This window comes from Gopherus flavomarginatus, chromosome 8 (assembly GCF_025201925.1).
Source record: "Gopherus flavomarginatus isolate rGopFla2 chromosome 8, rGopFla2.mat.asm, whole genome shotgun sequence".
Classification (NCBI taxonomy): Eukaryota; Metazoa; Chordata; order Testudines; family Testudinidae; genus Gopherus; species Gopherus flavomarginatus.
The window spans coordinates 54,842,453-54,867,311 of NC_066624.1; the positions used below are offsets into that span (position 1 = coordinate 54,842,453).

Below are 24,859 nucleotides of genomic sequence, written 5' to 3' on the forward strand. Positions count from 1 at the left end.
ATCTCTGCCTTAGCGTTCTCTGTGCCTCGGCTATGGGGAAAGCAGCCTTGTACTGTTGAGACATGGAGGGCTCGGACCAGAGGGCCACATGGCCCTTTGACGTGCCGTTGCTGGCTCTCCAGAGCGCACTTTATCCCAGCACAAGTGCATGTCTCACCTTGGAATTTTCCGCCTTGGGCTGGATTGTCTCCAAGCCCAGCACGTTCTTCTCTTTGCTGGCCTGATTGGCTGCAGCCCCGCCTCCCACTGGGGCCCTTTGGCACTGCCACAGGGCCCCTTCAGCCTGTTCCGAAGGGAGGAGCTGCCCCTCTCCATGGCTGACTCTCCCTTTCTTCCCTGGGGACGGTTTCCCTTTTTTTCCAGCTTTGGTTTGTTCTGCCGAGCTCCGATTCCTGAGCAGGAAGGGTGGTGGGCCAGAGCCGGCTGCACTGCGAGCGTGGAGCTAACAAATTCCAGTCCTCTTGGCCAAGTGAGGGGCTAGAGGCTGCGAATGCCAGATTGCCCCCAGTCCCAGAGGACAGCCAAGAACACACTGCAGGCCCAGCGGGCTCACCCTCCGCCCCCCGGCCAAATGCTGCCCTTGCTTACGTGCGGTTATTCTGGCCGCAACACCCCCCCACCCCCACCCCATCACTTCGGAATAGGAACTGGCATCCTGGGGCTGGGCAAAGGGGCAGTGAGACGAGTGGAGTGGGATCGACAGCTCACCTCTCTGGGGAGCATCACCTGGCTCTGCCCACCACTGAATCCACTGTACAGGGTGATCCCCTGATGTACTCAGCCCCTGCCCAGGGTGGAGCCAGGGCAAGGCTGGGACTAACTGTCCCCAGCGGGGGCAGGCGAGAGGCCCCAGCCCTTGTTGCACTAGCTTCTTGCTCTGCTGCCACCTGGGTCCCCAGTGCAATGCCCACAGGGGAGCGATTCCTTCCTCACCATAGCGGGGGAGCTGCCCAGGAGCTTGCCAGTGTTGTGTGAGCTTGCAGGGCTGGGGTGTTTGAGGGGTGCACTGGGCTAAGGAGCATCTGGTCTGTACCTGGCCTGTGAATGGCACCGCACGACACAGGCTGGGTTGGATCTGCCCATGGCGCTGGGGTGGGGGCGGGAGGGTGTTTTTCTGGTGCTGCTCACACTTGGTGTCTCTCTCCAGTGACCTGTCCCTGCAGTGGGCCCAGCTGTCTCGCCATTGCAGCACGGAGAAAAGCAGCTCCATCGGAAGCATGGAGAGCCTGGACCCACCCGGCCAGACATACTATGAGGGCAGCCTCTCGCCTGTGGACCAGAGCATGTACCAGAACAAGCGGGACTCTGCCTATAGCTCCTTCTCGGCCAGCTCCAATGCCTCAGACTATGCCCTGTCCCTGCGCCCTGAAGAGACCTCCTCCACAGACTCTATCCTCCAGGGCCTGGGCCCCAGCCGAGCCCATGAGGGGCGCTACCTGCAGACGGGTAGCGAGGGGGCAGATGTCTCCCACCAGCTGTGTGGACACTTGGCACCCAACTCCAGGCCCTCCTCATGCCCCCACGAAAGCAACCTGTCGGGCTCCGCCAAATCAGGCGCCCCTCCCCAGCCTCCCGTTAGGAGGGACAGCCTCCGGGCCTCCAACTCCCAGCCAGCTGGCACCGAGCGACGCCGGGCCTCTGCCCCCGCTGATGCTCTGCACCTCCCAGGCCGATGGACCTCAGACACCTCGCTGTGCCTGCGAGACAAGGAGCCTGAGGGGGTGGGAGGCCACCCGAAGGAGCACCTGTCTGCCGACCAGTACTATATGCTGAGCTCCCACCTGGACAGACGTCAGCCCAGCATGGAGCCGCTGTTAGGGGAGAGCACAGACCATCCTCAGGGGGCTGCCCAGGGGAAGTGCCAGGATAACGGTGCCTACGAAGGACAGCCAGGTGCCAACATTGACCCGCCCCAGTCTCCTCGGAAGGGGCACCGGCACAGTGCCCCTGAGCAGCTGCTTGCATCCCAGCTGCGCTCCCTGAATGTAGCCATGGGCAGCAGTCACTGGGACACCCAGCTGCAGGACAGGCATCAATGGACTGTGAACCCGCTGCACTTGGAGCAGCCAGGACTCAGCCAGCAGACAGAGGATGCCAAAGAGCAGCCGTGCACGGATCCAGCCGCGGGCACAGACCGTGCTGATGACCACGCCACACAAGCACAGCACTCCCCTGGCCAGGCCCAGGACTCCTGCCATAGCCAGGGGCCGTACAGGTGTTACCCAGAGCTGGAGAGATCCTGTAGCACCCCCAGCGAGTCAGCCATGCCACCACAGCCTGCCAGCGTGACCCCCGCATGCAGCTCCAAGGCACTGGTGGAGGAGGGGAAGGAGTCCGGGCAGAGCAGGCCCAGTGCCAGGAAATCGGGCCCTTCCCATCAGCGATCAGCCCAGCTGCGGCGCCGGAGTGAGCGCTTCGCTACCAACCTGCGCAATGAGATCCAGAGGAGGAAGGCCCAGCTGCAGAAGAGCAAGGGCTCTGTGGCTCTGCTGTGTGGGGAAGAGCCAGTAGAGGAGACGGACGAGCCATGCGAGAGCCACCCCAGTCCCTCAGCCCCGCCAGAGGGCAGGCTGCCTAGCTCAGGGGACAGGAGCTCTGTCGGCATGGCACAAGCCAGAGCCAAGTGCCTGAGTCCCACACCGGGCACGGCGCCTGCTGGGGAACATGGCAGGAACCCCGGCCACCCAGCCAACAGGAGTGCCCCCACCCCCCAGCCTGCACGGAAAGGCCCCAGCACCCGTGCCCCTGACAGGGAGAAGCAAAGGGCTCCGGGGACTGGGGGCCGGTGGCGGTGGTCTCCAGAGCACAAGCTGCAGCGGGCCCTGAGCCCTGGGGAGGCGTACGCCAAGGGGTCAGAGGCGCCTGCCTCCTCGCTGCGCCTGGCAGAGGATGCCGTCCTGCTACCTTTTGCTGACCGCAGAAAGTTCTTTGAGGAGACCAGCAGATGCGTGGCGCATCTCCCGGCCCGGCACAGCAATTCCCCCAGCTTTCGGCCAAAGGCAGCCGAGTCGCATGCCTTTCAGCCACTGGGCACTGAATGTCGGGAGCTGCGGCGCTGTTCCGTGGACCAGTCCTACCCGCCCCTGTCACCGGGGCGGCAGAATCTCCCCACCTATGCCGAGTGCTGCCTGGAGCCGCCTGTGTGCTACGCTGGCCTCCCGCGGCATGGCGAGTTCGAGTACCTGCGGCCCTTTGCCCGGGCCTGTGCCGGGACAGCCCCGGTGCTCCGCGAGCCCTGCCTCTACTGCTCTGGTGACATGTGCCCCGCACTGCTGCAGAGGAACATGCAGCCCAGCCACCATGGCTATCGTTGCCACCCCCATCCCTGGGTGCCGCGGTGTTCCGACTGCTGCTGCTCTGTTCCCCACAAGGCCCTGGAGGAGACAGAGCCCTGGCCTGGGAGGAAGGCCTTCTTGCCGGTAAGAGATCCTCCCTGCAAGCTGCCCCCGGTGCCAAGTGGGCAGGCCCCGTGGCTGAGCCTGGCCTGGCTGAGTACCAGCTTGTGAAGAGGTGCAGGGGGAGGTTGTCAGAGGGATCTGTCTGTCTATCTGTCCCTGGGGATGGGGAGCCAACCCTGCTTAAACACTAGGAGCTGCTGCCTCCTTCACCCTGCCTCACCCTGAGCCCTTTGCCTCATGCCAGCCACTGGCACCAGGAGGCACCAGTCCCCTGCCAGGCTGTTCGAAGCTGTGGGGGATGGGGGGTGTCAGAGCTGGGTGTGTGGGGAGCAGGGCTGGGGGCAGAGTTCCTGGGAGGTGTCAGGGAACAGGGTAAATTGTGTTTTGTGTGGCTGCATTGGATCCCCAGTGGTTCCCCAGCTCAGGGAAGGGGTTCTGCCTATGGCTCTGTGTGCCTGTTTGGCATATGCCTGATTTGTGTGGGAGGAACCATGTACCCCTTGCCTGAGACCTGCCCACTTCTGCCAGGACAGTGACTGGCATCCCCTGCCATCTGTATTGAACTCAACCTTCTCCAGAAATGTGCCACTGGTACCCTCTTGCCCCCCGCCACACATGCCCCTGCCAGGCCTGGAGCAGCCAGCTGGTGTCCCTCTGGCACCCCTCAGTGCTGCTCCTACACTGGTGGAGAGGAGAGGGTGAGGAGTCAGGCTCCTAGCCAGCAGAGTGCTAGCTGCGGGCCGGGGAAGCGGGAGCCTGGGGAGGGAAGCCGTGGGTTTGAGCCAGGGTAGGATGGAGCTTTGTCTCTCCTGGCCTGGGGGCACAGCTGGGAAGCATTAGCCGGGGTTTACTCACAAACAGTGACACTGTGACCATCAGCCCTTCCTCCTCCCACCCTGCCATGTGTCCCCATGCCATTGGGGTGGCATGAGCAGGGGGGAGGGCTGTACAGCAGCCCATGTAGCCGCTGGGCACCTTGGCATTGCTGGCTGGAGAAGGAGACTTCGGCACATGACGCATTGTGGTTGGTGTTTATTTCCGTTAAACCCAGTGCTGTCTGCAAACCAGAGCCTGAGAGAGCTGCAGCCTGGCCTCGGCGCTCACCGGGGAGACCCACCTTCAAGGATGCCTGATTCAGAGCAGCCACTTGAACCCAGGTTTCCCACATCCCAAGTGGATGCCCCACCCACCAGGCTGCTGGCTGTTCTGGCGTCTCCCAAATTCCATCCTGGACCCCAATGAGTTTCTGCAGGATGTTTTTGTTTGGCTAATGTGCCTTTTCTGCCCCACTACCCCTCATCCCTCTGCCACCCAAAATAGTAGCGAAAAATAATCTCATCCCCATGTGCGCACCAGTTTGCACCATCCCGCCAGTGGCCTGCTCGTGGCCAAGCCCTACTGTGTCACATGTCCCTCCTGGGCTCATCACACTCTCCTGTCAGGCTGCTGGCAGCAGCAGGGCATTGGTGTTCCTTGGCTGGGGGTGACTGGAGAAGAGAGGGATGGGGGGTGTCTTTTCCTGGCAGGGCCTCAGACCCCAAGGTGGGGGGTGCCCTGAGGGCTGGGTTGAGGCCCTGGTGCCCACCCAGCTCTCCCGCTCACGCCCTCCTGCTCGCGCCCCGCCCAGCTCCGTATCTGTCAGGCTCTGACAGGACCTGCCTGGCCTGCCGCACTTTGGCAGCTGGACCTGCCTGCATGAGCCAGCACGAGCCCCGAAGCTCCACTGCCCCGGGAGCCTTCTTCAGTGCAGTCCCTCTGCCGCAGCTGGGAACCAGCCCTGCAGCCCAGCCCCACAGCAGGAGGGCAAACAGGCTCAGCAGGTTTGTGGCTCTGCGGAGGCGGGCGCTAACCTGGCTGTCAGGAGGATGCGTTTCCTTGCTGAGACTCTGCTGTGGCCATGGGGCTGTGAGCGGAAAAGAGCCCCTGACCTGCCCCTGTCCTGCTCCTGGGATGTGAGGGGCCGGGAGGAGTGGGGGTGGAGAGCATCGGTGGAAGGGATGGGCGGCTCATCCTGGCCATCTCACTCCTCTGATTCTTGTTTGCAGGAATTTCCTCTGGAGGAGTGGGAGCCTGGGGTGATAAACAGGAAGGGCAGCCAGTCAGTGAGGTAAGAGCCATGGCGGGGGGGGAGAGAAGCCTACTTGGCTTTGATATGAGGACGGAGTTGGGGGGGGGTCACCGATAAAATGGCCGGCCGGCCAGCGAAGGGGGCAGAGGCTGCCTGGATCTCATGGAGAGCCCCATGCACCTCAGATGGTGTCCCCAGCACTCAGCTCACCCAGACGCTTTGCTGGGATGCTGCCACTTCCAGGTGGTGGCCGGTGGCTCGGGTGGGGCCATGGTCCTGCCCTGCAATACCTGTTCAGTTGGGCTATGTGGGGGGGCTGCTCCCATCACTCAGCCCAGGCTCCTACCTGCTCCCCCCTCCAGGGCGCTGCTGCTGGGGGAGAGGTCTCCCTCCTGGCCAGCAGGGATCAGCTGCGGTGGTTCAAGGCTTTGAAGGTGGACAAGGGCATGAGAGCCCTGAGAAAGAAGCCCCAGAAAGTGCTGGGCTCCTGAGTTAGCAGCCCGGGCAGGAGAAGAGGCAGTGGGTACCATGTGCTGCAGGCAGTGGTGGGGGCTGCACAAGAGGTGGGGGTATCTCCCAGCATGTTTTAGCTGTGCTGGAGCAGGGGCCATCCCTTATGACCCTGGTGTCAGGGCCCCAGCTGTGGGGAGCGGGTCGATCTGAGCCTGGTGTGGAAGGGACACAATCTGAGTGCAGGCTGGGGGGCCAGGCCAGGCCAGGAGCAGCAGCCCATGCTAGTGCCATGTTGTAGGAGCAGGTTGAACTCAGGTCATTGAGTTGCACCAGGCTGGAGCCAAGTGAGCCGGCCGAAGCAGGGTCAGTGGAGCTGAGGCTGGGCTAGAGGGCCGGAGCGGAGAAGGGACCAGGGACGTGGAGCAGGGCTGGGCCAGGAGTGCACAGCAGGGTTTGTTAGCAGCAGCAAGCCAGGGATCCGCCCAGCTGCACTGACAGCCTCAAGGTGTTTTTTCTTAAGCAGCGTGCCTGGGCCAATCCAGAGCACAGGAGGCTCCAGCAGCCAGCACCTCCCTGCACAGGCAGCCAGTGGGGCTTGCACTGTGGGGCTCAGAGGAAGCTTTTTCCTGCTTTGCCAGAGCAGTGAGGTGGCAGGGTGGACACTGCAGCAAACCTGGCTTCCAGGCCCATAGATCCTCCCTGGATCTCCAGCTGGCCCGTGGCAGTGACAGTGCCCAGGGAGTTGCTCTGCATGCGACGCTACGGGCCAGGGCACAGGGTTGGCACCTGGGTCGTGCTGCTGCCTCTCGCTTGAACCCAATAACAAAGCTCTGGGCACATGGCCAGAGAAACCTGCAGCCTCGCTGCCAGCTCCAAAAGGCCTTTTTTAACCCCCGGCCCAGCTGCCAGCCCCGAGGAGCCAGGAGGAGTCCATGTCCCCGTATACACACATTCACAATCCATAGGATCACCAAAGTCTAACTAGGGCCACTCTGTTTCAGTGTCTGGGACAGGCAGGCAGCCGGTTGTTGGGTCTTCCCAGGGTGCCGCTGCTGCAAGAGGCCTTGGGTTTCTGTCGCCAGGATTCCCTGCCAGGATAGCCATTCAGTACAGCTCTGGCTGTGGTGATTTGTGGCGAGCTTCCACCCATCAAGGAGGTGCCTGAATTGCTGTTTCCAGGCAGATGAGCACCAGTAAATCCCCACACTGAGCACATGAAGGCTGCACAGCTGAGCAGGGAAACACTGCAAAAGTTGTCATCTCAGGCCAAGATTTTCAAAAGGGCAATCCACAGTTTAGTCCTCCAAATCCTATCGCGGTGCCTGGGCCCAGATCCCCAGAGGTACTTAGGCCTCTAACTTCCATTGACATCAGTGGGAGTTAGGTACCAAAATATCTGTGAGGATCTGGTCCCTGAATAACAGCTGATTTTCAAGAGTGCAGAGCACCAATCTGCTCCGTTAGCCTGGGTTCTGAAGGGCCTCCCAAGTACCCCTGCAAGGCAGATGATAGACTGTAATCCAGAGAGGCTGGCTAAAATCAGCCCTGGTATTGAGGAGTTAGATTGTCCTTAGGGATTTAGGAGCAGGAGTCCCACTGAAAGTCTTGTGAAGATACCAGCTTTGGTGCCGAACTCTGGAGGGGCTGAGGTTTAGGCATCTGTTGGTTAAAATCTTGTCCTAAATTTCCCAGATCTGATTTTGTTTTGGAAGCGAAATCCCAAATGCTCGGCAGGCACTGTGGACAGCCAAGCTAAGGCAAAGCAAACAGCCTGTCCTCTGCCCTGTGCCTCCCCCCACGCAGACCCTGCTAAGAGCCGAGGGCCAGGGCTGAGCCTTTCAAGTCATATTCAACAGTTTGAAAGTAATGATGAAACATGTCTGGTCAGTGCTGGCCGCCTTGCAGCATTTCTCACACAGGCATGCCTTGGGGCCCCACAGATCTGCCTTAGTTGAACGCAAGCCACTGGGCTTGGTCCAGGGGAGCTGGCTAGAGATCTACAGGGGTCCGGCTAGGTGATCTGACAGGCCCTTTTGGCCCCTCCACACTGAGCTGTGTTTGGTGCGGTGTGACGGTGCTGCCCGTGGGAGCCAGCTGAGGTCACCCAATTAGGGTGAACTGCAAACAAAACGGGTCAGACAAACCCCAGAAGCTGGTGGTTATTCCAATACTTAGATTTACCAAGCCAGCACAGAACAGCTTCTACAGTACCTCACTGGTTACTCAGAAGTTCAGACACCTCAGTTCCCTTAAAGTGCCCAGCCTCAGGCCTCCGTCCAGACACACACCTCATGATGATGATGATTACTGAAAATCTTCTCATCATATAAAAGAAAAGGTTCTTCCAACCTCAAAGGGTCAGCCACACACCCAGGTCCAATTATAACTTAGATCTTACCCAAAATACACGCTATAGCCAATTCTTAATAACTAAGCTAAAATGTATTAAAAAAAGAGAGAGAGAGAGTTGGTTAAAAGATCAATATACATACAAACTTGAATTCAGTTCTTGAGGTTCAGATACATAGTAGAGGTGAGCTTGCAGTTGCCAAAAGTCCTTTTAGCAGTAGTCCATAGGTTATAGTCCAATGTCCATATTCAGGGTGACTCCAGTCAGTGACTGGGGATCTCAATCTTTATGGCTTAAGGTTTCCCCTTCTTGAAATCCAAAGCAGATCTGAGATGAAGTAGGACTGTGTCCAGCAGCCTTCTGGCCTGAGAAAACAATAGGCTTAACTCCTTCTCCCAAACATCCTGGCAATTAGCACAGAGTAATTTATCCATTAAACAGTTCAGATACAGGTTACTACAACATAGACAATAATACTATTTCACTCAAGTATCTTCCTAAATGTTAATATTCCTTTTTTGATCTTTGAATCAAAGCCATAGGGATAGACAAGACTTGTTTGTTACATCACAAGACCTGAGCAAACATCTACCCTTCTACCTCTAACAATGCAGACTAGCATTTCAAAGCTCTATTCATTTACAGATCTTCCTAACAAGTCTCTAAAGTTCGCCCGTAGGTCAGGTCCGTCTGTGAGTTAATTAATTCTTTCTGGTCCTGTCACCTTTCAGTGAGATATTACATTACACTCATAATGTCACATGCAGCAGGTGGTGTGGTGGGTCAGTCCCTGCCCTGGAGTAGCCAGTGGACTAAGGAGAGGGGGGCAGGTTAGTGAGTGCATCTGAGAGGTGGCCATGCCATGGGTTTTGAATTAGACTGCGGGACGGGTCTGGGCTGTGATGAGGCAAAGGGTTGAGGCGGTACAGTACATTCCCAGAGGCAGCATCAGCAGAGAAGCTCAAAGGGCTAGGCAGGCTATCCAGGGAACAGAAGCCACATGCCAGGCGAGTCCGTTGTGCTCTGGGGGCATCTCCGCTGGGTACTGTGCTCGAGATTTGGGCTGATACTCACACTAAGGCTGGTATTAGAGTGACACTGTTGTACTGGGAGAAAGTGCCTTGTTCAGGTACAGCTGTTCTGCTTCCCTGTGGAGTAAGCACATTTACAGCTGTGACTGTGGGGCCAGGTTACTTAGGCAGGAATCAGTCAGGTGTGTGTGTGGCCAAGGCCTCAGTGGGGAAGATGGCTGAGGTGAGGATACCAGGCTGCCTGACAGGGGAGACCAGCAGAGGAGTTCAGAGTCCCTTTGCCTCTCCATTTCTAGGCTTTTCCAGGTATGCCCCGCTGGTGTCCCCTCCTTGCTGCATTCCCGGGCTTGCTGCTAGCTTTCCTGGAAGGGTTAGTTTTTTCCTCTCTCCAGCTCTGCCCTGCTTGTAGCTGAGAACCACGTCTCCATGTGCCCCAGCAAAGCAGGCGTTTGATCTGGCTCCAGCAGGATTTGGATTTGGATTTGTGCACAAGCTGGGGGTTGAAGCGCAGCCAAAGCACGCTAGAGAGTGGGGCTGGCTGTTGTATGTTACGCTGCATGGTCAGCGTGCCTCTCTGAAATGGGCCCGCTCTCTGCCTTGTCCAGTCAGGAATTTCCTAAGGCTGGTCCGAGCCCTGGTGATCTCAGCCCCGACCCTCGGGGATTCCCTGCCCCTAGCGTTCTTTTTGAACTTGCCCCTCGTTCCAAGAACTTGCCCCTGTTCCCAAGGCAGCCGACAGGATGCAGCAGGGCGGTTCCAGAGGAAACAAGCCAGTTATTTTAGCAGCTCCCAGGCAAGCAGGGAACGGAGCAGAAGGTGGGGGAAGGCCCGGAGAGATGCTGTCACCACTCTGTGCTGAGAGGAGGGTCTGGCAGTAGCTAGAATGTGAGATTGAGGCGTGGCCAGGGGAGCAGGGGAGCAGGGACTGTCCACTCTCAGTCCTTGGGAGCTGGGAACATGATATGCTACACAGAGATGCTGAGAATTGCGTGTCTAGCCCTCCATGGAAGGATTTTCCATGGGGGGGTATCATAGGGATCATTGTCAGCGCAGCGGGAGGGGAGGCAGAGGAAATGCTCAGTGGTGGGGGTCTAGGATTCTGGAAATCGAAGCTCAGCTCCTTTTCCCATCCATGCCGTGGGGAGAATATTCCCCTGCCTCCACCCCTGCCCAGGGGCATGAGACGGCTATTCCATTACAGATGGGGGGCCCAGACACTATGGGTGGAGTCGGATAAGTACCTTAGCGAGCAGCCAAGACTCTGGGCGCTGGCTACCTGGGGCTGGAAACTGCCCCAGGGTGGGCTTGCCACAGCAACGGGCAGTTGGCCCATAGAGAAGGGGTTTCTCTCTGACCCCTGGCTGCTGGCTCCTTTGGCTGGCTGGTGCGGCAGCGCTGGCTGTCCTCAGGCCAAGCAGGAAGCAGGCTGGGATTGAATGGGTTTCGGGGGCTTCTGCCCCCCAATGTTTTCCCCAGCGAGCTGGCACACTACGAGATTGGCTTCCAGAAGGAGGGTTCCTGCCGGCCCTGCTTGGAGAGCTCTGAACAGACGTGGCCTCCTTGCTACCGGGCCGCGTCCTCTCTCGATCTCTCTTGGGACTGCGAGCGGCGTGTGCCAGAGAGCCCCAGCGAGCCACTCCATCGCCCGCTCCGGGGCAGGGCCTTCTCCGAGAGCCACCTCAACATGGAGCCGCCCAGCACCCGGGGCCAGGAGATGAGAGATGCCCTCTTAGCCAAGCTAGATGAGATGCACCCGATGCCTCCGTGTCCGGCCAGAAAGAAAGGGCCGCCCCCTCCCCGGCCCCCACCCCCTAACTGGGAGAAGTACAGAACTCGCCGGGCCTCCCACCACCACCTTTACCCACTGGAGCCCACCGGGCCCGGCTCAGCATTGTTCGCAGTGCCCCTGGGACAGCCTCACTACCAAGGCGGTGGCAGCGTGGAGACTGCAAGGCAGCGCTCCCAGAGCCTTCCCCTGGACAAGCTCCCTGGGGACTCGGTCAAGCCTGTGGCCATCTCACAGCCTCAAATGCCTGGCACCCTCCCTCAGGAATCCCTGGACACCGGGCACCTGCCAGAGCAGGGGAACAACCATCACTACTACTGCCACGTCTCGCCTCGGGAGCCACTGGCACTGGACATGGCCACCAGGAACGCTCCCAGGCAAGTACCCCCGGTCCGCCGGTTCCGATGGCATGGCCCATGGCCCTGTCACCACCCTCTTACCCAATGGCGGGGCCCACAGGCCCACTTTCCCCTTGCCCCGATGGCGGGGCCCATAGCCCCGTCACTGCCCCCTTGCCCCTGAGGGGCCTCATTCACCTCAGTACCATGATCTGTTCCCTCTCAAGACTGCCGCTGGATGCTGCCCCCGATCCTGGGTGTTGTAATGGGCTCCTGGCATGCCTCTTGTTCTGAGCCTATGTCAGGGGGCTGCACCTGCCCAACTCTCTGCTGAGGAGAAACCCCATCCTCGCTGGGAGTTGCTGGCTAGGGGGCTGTGCCAAGGGCTGGAGTGCTTTGGTGGGCATTGGCCACATGTAAGGCAGGCTGCTGAGCTGGCAAGGCCTTGCACCATCCACCACCCCTGAGCTAAGGCGAGCAAGAGACCAATGGCCCTTGGGTCCATCTTAGGCCCTTCTGTGGGGTCACTCCGTGCAGCTCGGGGGTTGAGCTCAGCACCAGCACACACACCCCCCTCCAGCGCAGGAGCCAGGCTGGCATCCCCGCTGTGCTTGCAGCAGGTTGGCTGACCAGGACAGGCTTGTCCCTGGGATGCTGATTCCCATAGCACCAGAGGCAAGCAGGGACTGAGGAATGGCCCCCCCCTTCGCCCTGGGGGGAGGGATAGCTCAGTGGTTTGAGCATTGGTTTACTAAGCCCCGGGTTGTGAGTTCAATCCTTGAGGGGGCCATTTGGGGAACCAGGGTAAAAACCTAGAGATTAGTCCTGCTTTGAGCACGGGGTTGGACTAGATGACCTCTTGAGGTCCCTTCCAACCCTAGTATTCTATGATTCGGCTCTCAGGTCTCTTACCGTGTGTGTGTGGGGGGTGGGTTTCCCTTTCCCACGATCGCTGTCTCTCTGGGGCAGCCTTGGACCGATGTTTGTCCTGCCGATTCCCTGGCCCATGGCCCATCATGGCTCACAAGAGCCCGGAGCAAAGAGCTGTTGGCCCAGGCTGTCCATGTCCAGAGGCGGGGAGGGGTGGGAGGTGGGTGGATCCCCTGCTGGGTCCAGCCTGATGGCAGGGGTGCCTGGAAAGGCCAGAGAAGAAGGGCCAGGCCCTGAGGTGTGTTTTCCTCTGCTTGTTTGGTATTTCAGCAGTAATGAGCGTGGTCCTCCCCATCTCTGCAGGAGGGATCCTTGGGAGTGTCTCAGTCCCCCACTGAAGGGGCGCATGCTGGACCTTTAGCTCTGAGATCCCTTCTTCCAAGTGCATGTTGGATGTCTGAGTCCAAGGGGCTCTTTAACCAAAAATCCCAGCAAGGCGTGTCAAGCTAAATGTCACATCTGCCTGGTCCCCATGGCCCTGGATGCTGGCAGGGGAGGGTGGGACCTGACTGAGTTTGGCTGAGCTTGCAGGGAGAAATTCTCCCGTCTGCCTCCTCTGACATTGACCGAACCCTCTGAAAGCCAGGCTGGGTGCGATTGCCTTTTTGGCTCCTGTGAACGTGCTGTGATCCAGCACACACTCCTTTCAAGCTTGTGGCAAGGCCCCTGAGCCAAGGCTGCTCCCTCAGTCCAGTGGCCCAAAGTTGTCCCCTGAGGTAGGGGGAGTTCCAGCTCCCTCAGTACCCCAAGAGCTGGATGCTCTGGGTGCTGCTACATTACTTAGGCTCCCTACTAACACCTTTCCTCTGGGATTTTGTTTACAGGCCAGATGGGCTCTCAGAGGTGGGGGTGAAGGAGACGCCACGGTGGGATAAGGGCAGGTCTGTAAAGGATGAACAATACCAAGTGATTAGCTGGGGCCAGGAGCGCCAGCGGCCCAGCCCCCCCTGCCTGGGTGAGTGGTCCTTCTCTGTGAATTCCCGTGGCATGGGCCCATGTGGCAGACATGGCCGCTCACTCCCTGCCTCCTCCTGCAGCCCCCGAGGAGGTGGAGTCGGCCCAGGAGATCGCAGAGGTGGAGAGCTGCCGGCTGGGCCGGCAGCCGCCCTGCCGAATGACCTCAGAGGAACTGATGCGAGACGTGGCGGGCAGGGATCGTTCCCTGGCAGGTGTGCTGAGCCCAGCCTCTAGCATGGTGACAGCCGCCGAGGTCATGGGAGAGCTCTTCTCGGTGGGGGACCACCACTCGTGGAAGGACCATTACCAGCAGGACTGGCGGCTGGAGAAGCAGAGTGAGGCTGGGGCTCAGGAAAGGTAGGAGTCGTCTTGGCTCTTCCTGGGTGGGCCCGGATTTTGATGTGTAAATAGCTCATGGGTGCTGGTGCAACCACTGGGGCATTGGGGGTGTTGCATGTTCTGTGCACGTTCCTTTGGGGTGGGTGCACGGCCCCAAGCAATCACAGCATCTTCCCTCCTTCTGGGTTTTGTCCCACGGTTGCCCATTTCCCTGTGTCCGCAGCCAAGCAGCCCTGGGCTTGCTGAACATTGCAGGGTCACCTCTGCACTGTTTCAGTTGCGGGTCATTCCATGTGGTCTTGGGGACAGGGGACCACTCCAGGGCGCCCATAGTGGGGTGCCAATGGCATGGGGGCACTGCAGGGATCCCCCCCTGTGTTCTAAATGCGGGGGGAGTTAATTTCACACCCGCTCCCAGGGCTCAGGCAGCTAGCAGGTGCTAGGCTGGGCCCTGTGGAGGCAGAGACAGGGACGGCTGCGGGGCCTGGGCACAGGCAGCTAGCAGATGCTGGGCTGGACCCTGCAGGGGCAGGGACAGGGATGGGCATGGGGACTGGGCACAGGCAGCTATCAGCGCTTTGCTGCTGCTCTGACACAGGAGGCAGAACAGGAAGAAAGTGCCGTCTCTGTGCTGGCACCCACCTGCACCATGTGGCACCAGAAGAGCCTGCTGGGGGTCTGGCCAGGTCCTGCTCCTGCTCTCCTGAGGCTGCTTAGCAAACCCACGGGCTGTGACAGGTATCTCAGCCCCTAATGTCTAACTGCCTCCCCCCATCTGGCAAAATGCCGCTTCTGTCCCCAAGCTGGAGCCAAGGGATTGGGGGGATCTGGTGCCCTGAGACTGCATGCTTAGGGTTCAAAGAGCCTAGTGGAATTAGCAGCCATTGGGATTCAGGTGCAGATTCCCCTTGTCCCCAGGGCCGCCCAGAGGGGGAGGCAAGTGGGGCAATTTGCCCCAGGCCACGGGCTCCACAGCGGCTCCCAGGAGAACAGCTGAGGCTCCCGGCCCAACTCCGCTCCTCTCCCAGAGCCTCAGCACATCCAGGAGCTTCCCTGAACAGCTACAGCATGTCTCCAGCGGGGCCTGAGCTCTGCCCCACTCAGAGCCGCATGGTAAGGGGGCGTGGCTGGGAGCTCAGGCCCAGCCGGAGCTACGCTGCACCGCTGTTCAGGGACGCTCCTGGATGCTATGTGCTGAGGCTCCTGGTGATAGGAGGAGCTGGGGGTAAGAGGCTGGGGCTGGGGCTAGGGGAGTTGGATAAGGGGCAGGGAGTCCCGGGGACAGTCAGGGGACAGGGAGGGGGCAGAGGTTGGGGGGGCGGTCAGGGGACAGGGAATGAAGGGGTTGGATTGTGGGCATTTCGGGGGTCTGTCAGGACTCGGCGGGATGGATAGGGGTCGGGGCAGTCAGGGGACAGGGAGCAGGGGTGGGGTCCCAGGGTGGTGGTGGTGGGGTCTCTGGGGGACGGTGAGGGGGCAAGGAACAAGATGGGTCAGGGATTCTGAGGGAGGTGGGCAGTCGGGGGGCAGGAAGTGGGTGGGGGTCGGATAGGGGGCAGGGCCAGGCTGTTTGGGAGGCACAGCCTTCCCTACCCTAAAGCTCATTCAGCAGTTTGAGGCTTGCAGAAGAGCAAGCTGGTAGCTTTTCTATTAGGGCTACCATCCCTTTCACTTCTCAAATGCCAAATTATAGTCTATATTTAATTTCAGTGCCATAGGGAGATTCATGTCAGGGGAGAGTAGCTTCATTTAAAATTAGCCACTAGGGGAAGGATCACATGAGAAGAGCAATATCCTGCCCAACCCTACCAAGGGAGACCCCCCCCCCTCCCCTGCATTCCCTGAGGCTTCAGAGGGATTAGTTCAGTGGTTCTCAAACTTTTGTACTGGTGACCCCTTTCACACAGCAAACCTCTGAGTGCGACACCCCCCACCCCCTTATAAATTGAAAACACTTTTTTTATACATTTAGCGCTATTATAAATGCTGGAGGCAAAGCAGGGTTTGAGGTGGAGGCTGACAGCTCGCGACCCCCAGTAATAATCTCGTGACCCCCTGAGGGGTCCTGACCCCCGGTTTGAGAACCCCTGGGTTAATTTAATTTTAACACCCTGTGTCCATTCACATGCATGTGCTATTTTGAGCATTTCAGTTTTCACAACATAGGCTCATCGCAGATTCTGGAACAAGCTCAAATGCTCATTTTGTGGAGTATGTACTGTGACAGACCCAGGCCAGTGGGGTACAGGAGTCTGGTAGAGGGCAAATATACTGGTCACTGGATGAGTAGTTTTCTGTTCCCTGAGTGACCAGAGCAGGTGCTGCACTAGAGTAACCAGGAACCTGCTAGAACCAATTAAGACAGACAGGCTGATTAGATCACCTGCAGCCAATTAAGGCAGGCTAATCAGGGCACCTGGGTTTAAAAAGGAGCTCACTCCAGTCAGGCAAGGAGGAGCCAGAGGAGAGGAAGTGCGTGTGAGGAGCTGGGAGCAAGAGGCACAAGGAGCTGAAGGTGTGGGTGTGGGTGTGGGTGTGGGTGTGGGTGTGGGTGTGGGTGTGGGTGTGGGTGTGGGTGTGCTGCTGAAGGACTAAGGAGTATATGCGTTATCAGACACCAGGAGAAAGGTCCTGTGGTGAGGAGAAAGAAGGTCTTTGGAGGAGGCCACGGGGAAGTAGCCCAGGGAGTTGTAGCTGTCATGCAGCTGTTACAAGAGGCACTATAGACAGCTGCAATCCACAGGGCCCTGGGCTGGAACCCAGAGTAGAGGGCAGGCCCGGGTTCCCTCCAAACCTCGCAACTCCTGATCAGACACAGGAGGAGTTGATCCAGACAGTGGGGAAGATCACTGAGGTGAGCAAAATCTGCCAATAAGCGCAGGACCCACCAAGGTAGAGGAGGAACTTTGTCACAGTGCATAGTCTATACTAAAGACAAACCCACAGTAACCGTCTCCAGTTTGTGAGGGACCCCATGGAGCCAGTCTCTAGGAAACAGATAAATGCATGGAGGTTAAGTCCATTAATGGCTATTAGCCAGGATAGGTAAGGAATGGTGTCCCTAGTCTCTGTTTGTCAGAGAGTGGAGATGGATGGCAGGAGAGAGATCACTTGATCATTACCTGTTAGGTTCACTCCCTCTGGGGCATTTGGCATTGGCCATTGTCAGTAGACAGATACTGGGCTGGATGGACCTTTGGTTTGACCCAGTATGGCTGTTCTTATGTTCTAGGCTAAATGAACCCAAAGGTATGGAGACAGATATGAGTCAAGGAAGCCAGCAGAGTATCAGAAACCTGGAAAAATCTCTGGATGGGCTTAGGCGTTTGGTCACAAGCTGAGGTGGTTCAAAAGTTTTGGATTTTTTTTAAGCAGAATTTTTTTTATTGTTTCTTTAAGCAATCAAACACAGCAAGCAGCAAATATTTGGCCACACACTTCTGAAACCCTAAACCATATTCAGGTTTTGGCAGACTAATTTCAGCTTTTCAATTTAAAAAAAACACAACAAATTTTGAAGGAAAGCAGGCATTGTCTGTGATTTTGTTCTGCTTTTTAAAAACCCCTAGTTTTCGATCCAAAAAAAGTTTGGACGGAAAATATTTGTCCAACCCTTTTAATGAGCTTTAGTGCCTTTTAGCACTAGCTGATGCTGAGAACCAGTGATACCTTGTAAAGAAGTTTTCTTAAAACTGGATTTGTGCCGAGATGCGGAAGGTTTATTTTTCCCAGGGCCACTTGCGGCGGGGGAGCAAGTGGTGCAGTTTGCCCAGGCCCTGCAGGGATCCCCACGAGAATATAGTATTGCAATATTTTTATGGAAGGGGCCCCTGAAATTGCTTTGCCTCAGGCCCCCTGAATCTTCTGGCTGGCCCTGCATGTCCCTGGCAGTAACTTCCCCACTCTGCAACTGGAAGCTCAGCTTCCCTCCACTCTGGGCTGTGTCCGACCCCGTGTGCTGTATGTGTGTAGGGAGGAGTTCCAGCCCATCTCCTCTCCCCTGGGAGGCGCTGTCAGCCCCACCTCCTACTCAGCCTATTACAACACCTCGGCGGGCAAAGCTGAGCTGCTCAACAAGATGAAGGAGCTGCCGGAGGGGACCTCAGAAGAGGAAGAGGTGGATCACGAGCTAGCACAGAAGAAGGTAAAGTGGGACAGAGGTTATGGGGATTGTGCACTGTCTCTCGGACCTGATATTGCCAGGGATAGAACCCAGGAGTCCTGACTCTCAGGCCCCCCTGCTCTAACCACCAGCCCTCATGTCCCTCCCAGAGCCAGGAATAGAACCTAGGAGTCCTGACTCCCAGCCCCTCCTGTTCTAACCACCAGCCCCTACATCCCTCCTAGAGTCAAAGATAGAACCCAGGAGTCCTGACTCCCAGGCTCCCCTGCTCCACCTGTCATGAACATGGCACCTGACATGTCCCCTGGGTTTTAATCCCTGCTCTTGCCCCATGCCCCACATTTCTCTCCCTCCGCAGGCGCAGCTCATCGAGAGCATCAGCAGGAAGCTGGCGGTGCTGCAGGAGGCACAGCGGGGCCTCCAGGAGGACATCAACGCCAACGCAGCACTGGGGGAGGAGGTGGAGTGCCAGGTGAAGGGCGTCTGCAAACCCAATGAATTTGACAAGTTCCGTCTCTTCATCGGAGACCTGGACAAGGTGGTAAATCTGCTGCTGTCACTCTCGGGGCGGCTGGCCCGGGTGGAGAATGCCCTCAACAGCCTGGACCATGAGGCCACCAAGGATGAGAAGGTATGTGGGGGGATGCTCTGGGGAGGGGCACAATCCTCTGTATTGGTATGCATGTGCCAGCTCGTCCACATCACCCCCTTAGCCTGGGCACCAGGATGGTGGTTCACAAGCAGCAACAAAGGTCTGATCCTACAGGATCCCCAGGAATCTGTCCTCCTCCACCCCCTTAGCTGACATGCAGGCACCTCTGGAGTAGGGCATTTAATAATGCACAGCAACGTTCTATAGGCAGAAGTGGGGCAGAATCCTGTGTTCAGCTGACCCGCAGGATGAATTTCTGGAGCAGATTGTGGTTACCCAGGTTAATGTGTGGTTGGAACACCAGGGCTACAGGTCAAGATTTAGCAGTGCTTTGACCCCAACGCTGCATTAGCAAAGCACAGGTCAAACAGGTGCTCTGTCTCTGTTTAGGAGGGGCTGTGGCTCAGGAGTGAGGGGCAGCGGCAGAGTGGTGGGGGATGGAAATTCAGGGCTGGGGTAGTGGGGGACTGTGGGTTGAAACAGACACTGACAGTGTTTGGAGGGGAAGCTTCCCCAGCTTTCTGTGCTGTCTCTCCCCTCCCCCCCCCATCCAGTTTCCTCTGATATTTTTAAATTAATTATGTGGCCTGGGCACTGCCCTGTTGTGTGTGTGAGGAAGAGTGTTTCACCTGGGCAATTCCCTGTTCTGTAGGTTGGCGGATGTCTGACTTGGGCACTGCTCTGTTGTGTGCGGGGTCTCACTTGGGCACTGCTCTGATGTGGGGGGGGAGTCTCACCCCCCAACTCCGTGGTGGGTCTGCCATGTGCATTCACTGCTCTCCGCTCTGCCTCCCACAGCTGGCGCTGCTGGAGAAGAAGCGTCAGCTGACAGAGCAGTTGGAGGATGCCAAGGATCTGAAGGAGCATGTGGATCGGCGAGAGAGGGCCGTGTTCGGCACCATCTCACGCTCCCTGCCAGCCGAGCAGCTCCAGGACTACCAGCACTTTGTCAAGATGAAGTCGGCCCTCATCATCGAGCAGCGGGAGCTGGAGGAGAAGATCAAGCTGGGGGAGGAGCAGCTCAGGTGTCTCAGGGAGAGCCTCCTGCTTGGGCCCAGAGATTATTAGCCCCAGCGCTACCCTCCTGGTGGCTATGTGGCCACGGTCTCCTCCACAGTGGTGCGGCCTAGAGCTGACAGCCTTCTCACAGGCTGCTGCTGGAGGACCCTGGAGCAGAGAGGGGTGTGTGGGAGCATCCCGCCACCCCCCATGGCCTCCCAGCTGGTGACCCAAGCGAATGGTGCCAGTGCGCGTCGTTCTCCTCCCTCCCCATCAATGCACTGATTCAGTGGGAGCCCGTCACGTGTCTTCCAGCTGGCAAGATCCAGCAGGGCACTGGCACGAAAGGGGGGTTCAGCCCTTCCCAGGATGCCATGGCCTGAAGCCCCAAAGAGGGGGAGGCTGCACTAGCTATCTCCTCTAGCACCGAGCTGCCATGGGCCGGGCCACCAAAGCCAAGCAAACAGCGCTCCGGGTGGGAGGGGCTCTGCTGGAGAGCGGGCCGGGATTTCTGGAGCTGAACTGGAAGCCAGAGGAAACTGGACTCTTCAACACGCCAAAGGGGATGTTGCTTTCGCTTCCCCAGCCCTTGCCAAGGTTTGCAGCAGGTTCTACAGCCAGCCGGGAGAGCCCCACAGCTGGCCCCCGCTGCTGCCTGCCCAAAGATCTCCCTCTCCATTGTGCGGTGCCAGGGTGGGGCAGAAGACATTGCTGCCCCACTGCTATGACCCCAGGTGGCACGACCAAAGAGGATCTCGCACCAGTGCCTTATCCGTGTGTGTGAGATCCCTGCCAATGTTATTTATTTTTGTATTTTTAAGTTGCTTTTTTCCTGTGGAGGGGCCTTGTGGGAAGGAAGAGGGGCAGGCGGGAAGGGGGAGGAGCACATGTGGTGGGGGAGGAGCCAGGGACCTTAGCGCCAGGGAGAGCCTGTCCCCAACGCCAACTTCCTGCCCAGCCCTGGCTTTCAGCCATGGCGCTAGGACTGTACGTTCCACCCAAAGCAGGGCCTGGAACCAGTAGCCCCCAAGGGACAGGGAATGGGATGAGCCCCTGGCCCTCTAGCTGGCTGCCAAGCTGCCTGGCTCTTCCTCAGCCCTCGCTGTTTTGGGTATGAGGGGGTCGGGGACCTCTGAACATCCCGCATTTCCTGCCAGGTTCAAGATGTTCTTAACTGAAGGCTCCCCCTCCTGTAGCCAAGACCAGCTCCACACCAGGAGTGGGCACTGCCTCCCCCCCCCCCCCCAGTGCGGACCCCTCACCCAGGGTTTAGCTGAGGAGGCACTGCCCCCCCCCCCCCCCAGTGCAGGCCCCTTGCCCAGGGTTTAGCTGGGGAGGCACCACCCCCCAGTGTAGGTCCCTCCCCTGAGGTATAGCTGAGGGGCACTTCCCCCCTGTGCGGGCCCCTTGCCTACAGTTTGTTCTGAGTCCATTCCAGGAGGGTCCAAGAACCCAGGCCAGGGTCACCTGGTATCGGCTCACACCCAGATTCTACTGCAGTTGCGACTCATCCCCAGCTGTTACCATGTGGGGCAGTGGCTGGGGCATGGGAATGGAAGCCCAGGACTCCTGGGTTCTCGTCCCGTTTCACCCACTGATTGTGTGTGACTATATGCACTTCCTTGTCTGTGCCTTCCTCATGCCTGCTGTACGATGGGGTGATGCCACCTGGGCATCTTGGCAAGGAGCTGGGAGCTCTGTGCAGAAACCCCATTCCCCAGACCATCCTGTCTCTGATAAGCTCAGACACCTGGTGCTAAGTGGCCACCTGCCCTGGCTTTCAGGTCCCAGCGTCCACCTTGCCCTGGGGCATGTGAGGGCTGGAGACCCATTTGTTTGTCCATGGGGTAGCTTTAGGCGCCTGTGGCCAGCAGCTCTGGTGCCTTTGGTGCGTGATGGGAGGGTCTGGGCCCTGCTGTCACACCTGCTCACATTAGGGCACTGACTCTCCTTTGCCGCCCTCGCCACCTGTCCCATCTGCACCTGCCCTGCTCCTGTCTCCATGGCGGAAGCCTCCCAGTGCTCTTGCATGGTGCAGGTGTGGCACTGCTCTGTCCCCCTCCCCCTCCGCCCCCCCCAGCTTTGGACCCTATGTCACCACCATGCCTATCCAGGTGGCATCTGCTCCGCTTGTCCAATTGCAGGGGGATCGCGGAGTGGAGTTCCATGCCCTAGTGGAATGGGTTCTGGAGCGTGTCTCCCTCTCAGTATGTGATTGCTGATGCAATGTGCTGCTGCAGACCCTACAGGCCTCCCAGTTGGGTACCCCTTGTCTTGCTGGTTGCCAGTCTCCATAGGAGCTGTTGTGGCCATCCAGCGTACCTTATAAACACATCATATCACATGAGCAAGTAGCTCAGGGATAAGAGGCAACAGGAGAAAGCACTAACCCAGGAACCAAAGCCTCTTGCTGCCATCTCTGTGTCTGGGCATCTAGTGTGGCCCAAGCAGCCAGATCCCAGTCTGTCCCAGGTGCAAACCCTGTGCCATTGTTCTGGGATTTACCTCCCTGAGAACTGCACCTGGACTGTAGCTATAGAGACACGATGGCACCCTATAGTTCTGTAGAAGCAGGTTCAGGCTGGGATTTCCTGGCATTAAGGACTTGAGCTGGTCTGTTCCTCCCGGCCCCCGCACTCCAGCACTTCTGGTCGTAAAGTGTTAATCACTTCTTCTAACACACATGGCTTCTAAAGTAACCAAAGGAATTTGCTGGGGACCTGCCACAAATTCTCAGCCCCCGACATCCTCTTCCTCTCCATTGTGTTTGGAACAATAGTCTAAACCCACTAGCTGCTTAAATCTCTCAGTGTTGTGCTGGGCGTGGCCCACGCCTGGGCTCAGAGCCCCTGCCCTGCTATCTGTGACGCTAGCCAGCCTAGGCTATTACTGCAGAGAGGAGACTGATGCTGCCTCCCAGCTGGCTCCTGGCAGCCCGGGCAGAGCCCTTGGGAACTCTCTCTTTCTGGCAAGTCAGAGGGTCTATCCCTCCCCTAGGAGCTGAGTAGGAACCTGACCAGTGGGCTGCCTCTCCCACTAGCAGCCCCTGGAGGAGATCCCTGCTGTAGCTCTGCAGCTGGGTGGGGGTGGGAGGGCACGTTCCCAGAACACCAGGGATGCCAGCCCTGCTGCAAATGCTAGTGTGGGGTTGGAGTTGAGTAGGGTATAGAAGGAACTCTGGGGAGACAGGAGCATGACAGCACTTGTTCCCATGGGCAGGAGCTGTGCTAGGCAGAGCCCATGCAGGGGGCACAGCTCTCCATTCACCATGGGTCAGAGAGAAGTGCAAGGGTCTGGCCACAGCTTTGGGCAGCTGCTGGTTGGAGGACATGGAGCTAAACTGGGAGACAGCCTGGTCCTGCCTATATTCTGATCCGAGAGTGTGAGGGAACCCCCATTTGAAGTGCCCCACCTCCCTGCCTGATGCATTCCCAGACTCTCCCTGGCATGGTGCCATCCAGGGAGGTTGGGATAGGCCGATGCACATTGTGTGCCCAATGGGACCGCACAGATCAGGGCTCGGTACTACTGGAGAGGTGCTAAGCTCTCATTGCACTATGGGTTTTGGGTGCTCTATGCCCAAGGGGGATCAGGCCCCACGTCAGAGCAGGGCCAGGCTTGTGCCCTTCCCTTCCCACTCAGCTGCAGGGCATGCAGTGGGCAGCTAGCTGTAGCCAGACACCCTATCACGTGCCATTCCTCATGTGCTCATGCACCCAGTGAGATACCTCACCCCTCAGCCAGGAGTGGACCGGGGACAGGCATAAAAACAAAGACATACATTGAAAATAACCTAACCCCTTGTCGATACAAAAATAGCACTTAAAAAGGGATGGGTCATTTGCTTATGACTCATCTGGGTCACACTCTTTTTAAGGGGAAGATTCTGAGCTAGCGATTCGGGGGGAATAGCTAAAACACTAATCTCTTCAAATGCTCCTTAACACTAACTGCAACTACGCTAAACTTTTGACATTCTCCACCCAGGAAGAGACTGTAGCAAGGATGGGATGTTTCCAATGTGCTCATTGCAGTAAGAACCACTCCTGCAACGGTCTCTCTTGCATCCAGTACTAAACCCTTGAAAAGAAATTTGACATAAGCTTTTTGCTGAATTTGCACGTGCATCTTTTCCAATCGAGCCTTGGAACCTGAATAAAACTGGCTGTAGCCAAAGAGGAAATAGCTGCTTTAGAAAAATAAACAACTGATTTGCAAATAATTCAGGTTGAGTAATTACAATGTTATGTGAAAATGCAGCAAAGGGAGCTCAGCGTTTCAGTGCAGGGTATCCTGTTGCCTCCAGGAGGTAATTAAAGCCATGGGATGAGAAGACTCCTGAAATAATACAGGAATATCGAACTGGAAATCCCATTGTTTCCATGCTGGGCTCTGGATTTCTGATGTGAATCAAATTCCTGGAATCCTTTTTGAGCAGTTAGCAGATGTGATGTTACAGCCCCCTTTAAAGAGTCTCCTCCCCCAGGGTGTTCAGAAATGGAACTGGGCCATGGCACCACTTAACAATTATCTCTGACATCCCTTACATGCAATGACGAAGCCTCCTTAACACTACACAGATTTAAAAGCTCTGCTGTACTTTTCACCCTCTAGGCTGTTGGACCCATTTCACTTCACTCATCTCAGACAGTGGAACTAGCCTGGTCAAGATCACACACTGTCCATTTCACTTCCTGATTTTCATGCACTTACCCAAGGCTGCCCTGATTTGAGTTTCTAACACTACAGGGAAGGTTAAATCCACCCAAAGCCTTTGGAGCCTGAAAATGAATTATTTATGTGCCCAGAGCCCAACACACACCCACCTGTACAAGCTAGCTGCCCAAACTGTCAAAGCAGTGCTCCTCCTGCCTCACACCCTTAAGGATCCTCTTGCACACCCCCTGGGGTGTGTGCACCCAACTTTGGAGACCACTGGTTTATTGCATGATGTCAAATCACATAGGCCCCAGCTGGGCCATCTGGTTAAATCCTTGTCATGCTGAGTGACAGGGCCTAGTTTCACCTCATCCCCCTGCAGCCTGTCCTTTCCCCATGTGGTGTATATGAGACAAGCCCTTGTCTGAGGCTAGTGGTCTGCCCTTCCCTGAAGGCCCAGTAAAAAAACAGGCCATAGGGTGCTATGACCCACAACACAATTCCATGCCATGGACTTGAGCAGCTGGAGGTATAGCTCAAAGTGCCACGCCACTGGCCTATGGCTTCCCTATGGGTGTAGGGAAGAGTTGTGGTGCGTTATCAGCCAACGGGCACACGGGTTCCCTTGCTGATAGCCTGGGGTGCCTGTGTACAGTGGGTGTAGTGGTTTGGCTGCTAGTCGGTTTCTAATGTTCCTGGCCAGTGGCTTGACAGCCCCAGGCTCCAGTCCCTGCAGTGCACATGCAGGCCCCGGGGCTTGGAAAGGGCTCTCCATT

The 24,859-nt window shown here is 57.7% G+C and overlaps 1 protein-coding gene across 1 annotated transcript in view; it reads left to right on the top strand.

Moving 5' to 3' along the window:
* The window catches only part of SHROOM4 (shroom family member 4), a 68,130-nt gene extending 43,872 nt beyond the window's left edge, over positions 1 to 24,258 (top strand). The window contains exons 4-11 of the mRNA XM_050965748.1: positions 1,148 to 3,419; positions 5,444 to 5,505; positions 10,777 to 11,463; positions 13,179 to 13,309; positions 13,392 to 13,668; positions 17,623 to 17,794; positions 18,132 to 18,404; positions 19,224 to 24,258. Coding sequence (XP_050821705.1) covers positions 1,148 to 3,419; positions 5,444 to 5,505; positions 10,777 to 11,463; positions 13,179 to 13,309; positions 13,392 to 13,668; positions 17,623 to 17,794; positions 18,132 to 18,404; positions 19,224 to 19,493 — 4,144 coding nt within the window. The 3' untranslated portion in view covers positions 19,494 to 24,258. The remainder of the gene's footprint in view (positions 1 to 1,147; positions 3,420 to 5,443; positions 5,506 to 10,776; positions 11,464 to 13,178; positions 13,310 to 13,391; positions 13,669 to 17,622; positions 17,795 to 18,131; positions 18,405 to 19,223) is intronic.
* The last annotated feature ends 601 nt before the right edge of the window (positions 24,259 to 24,859 follow it).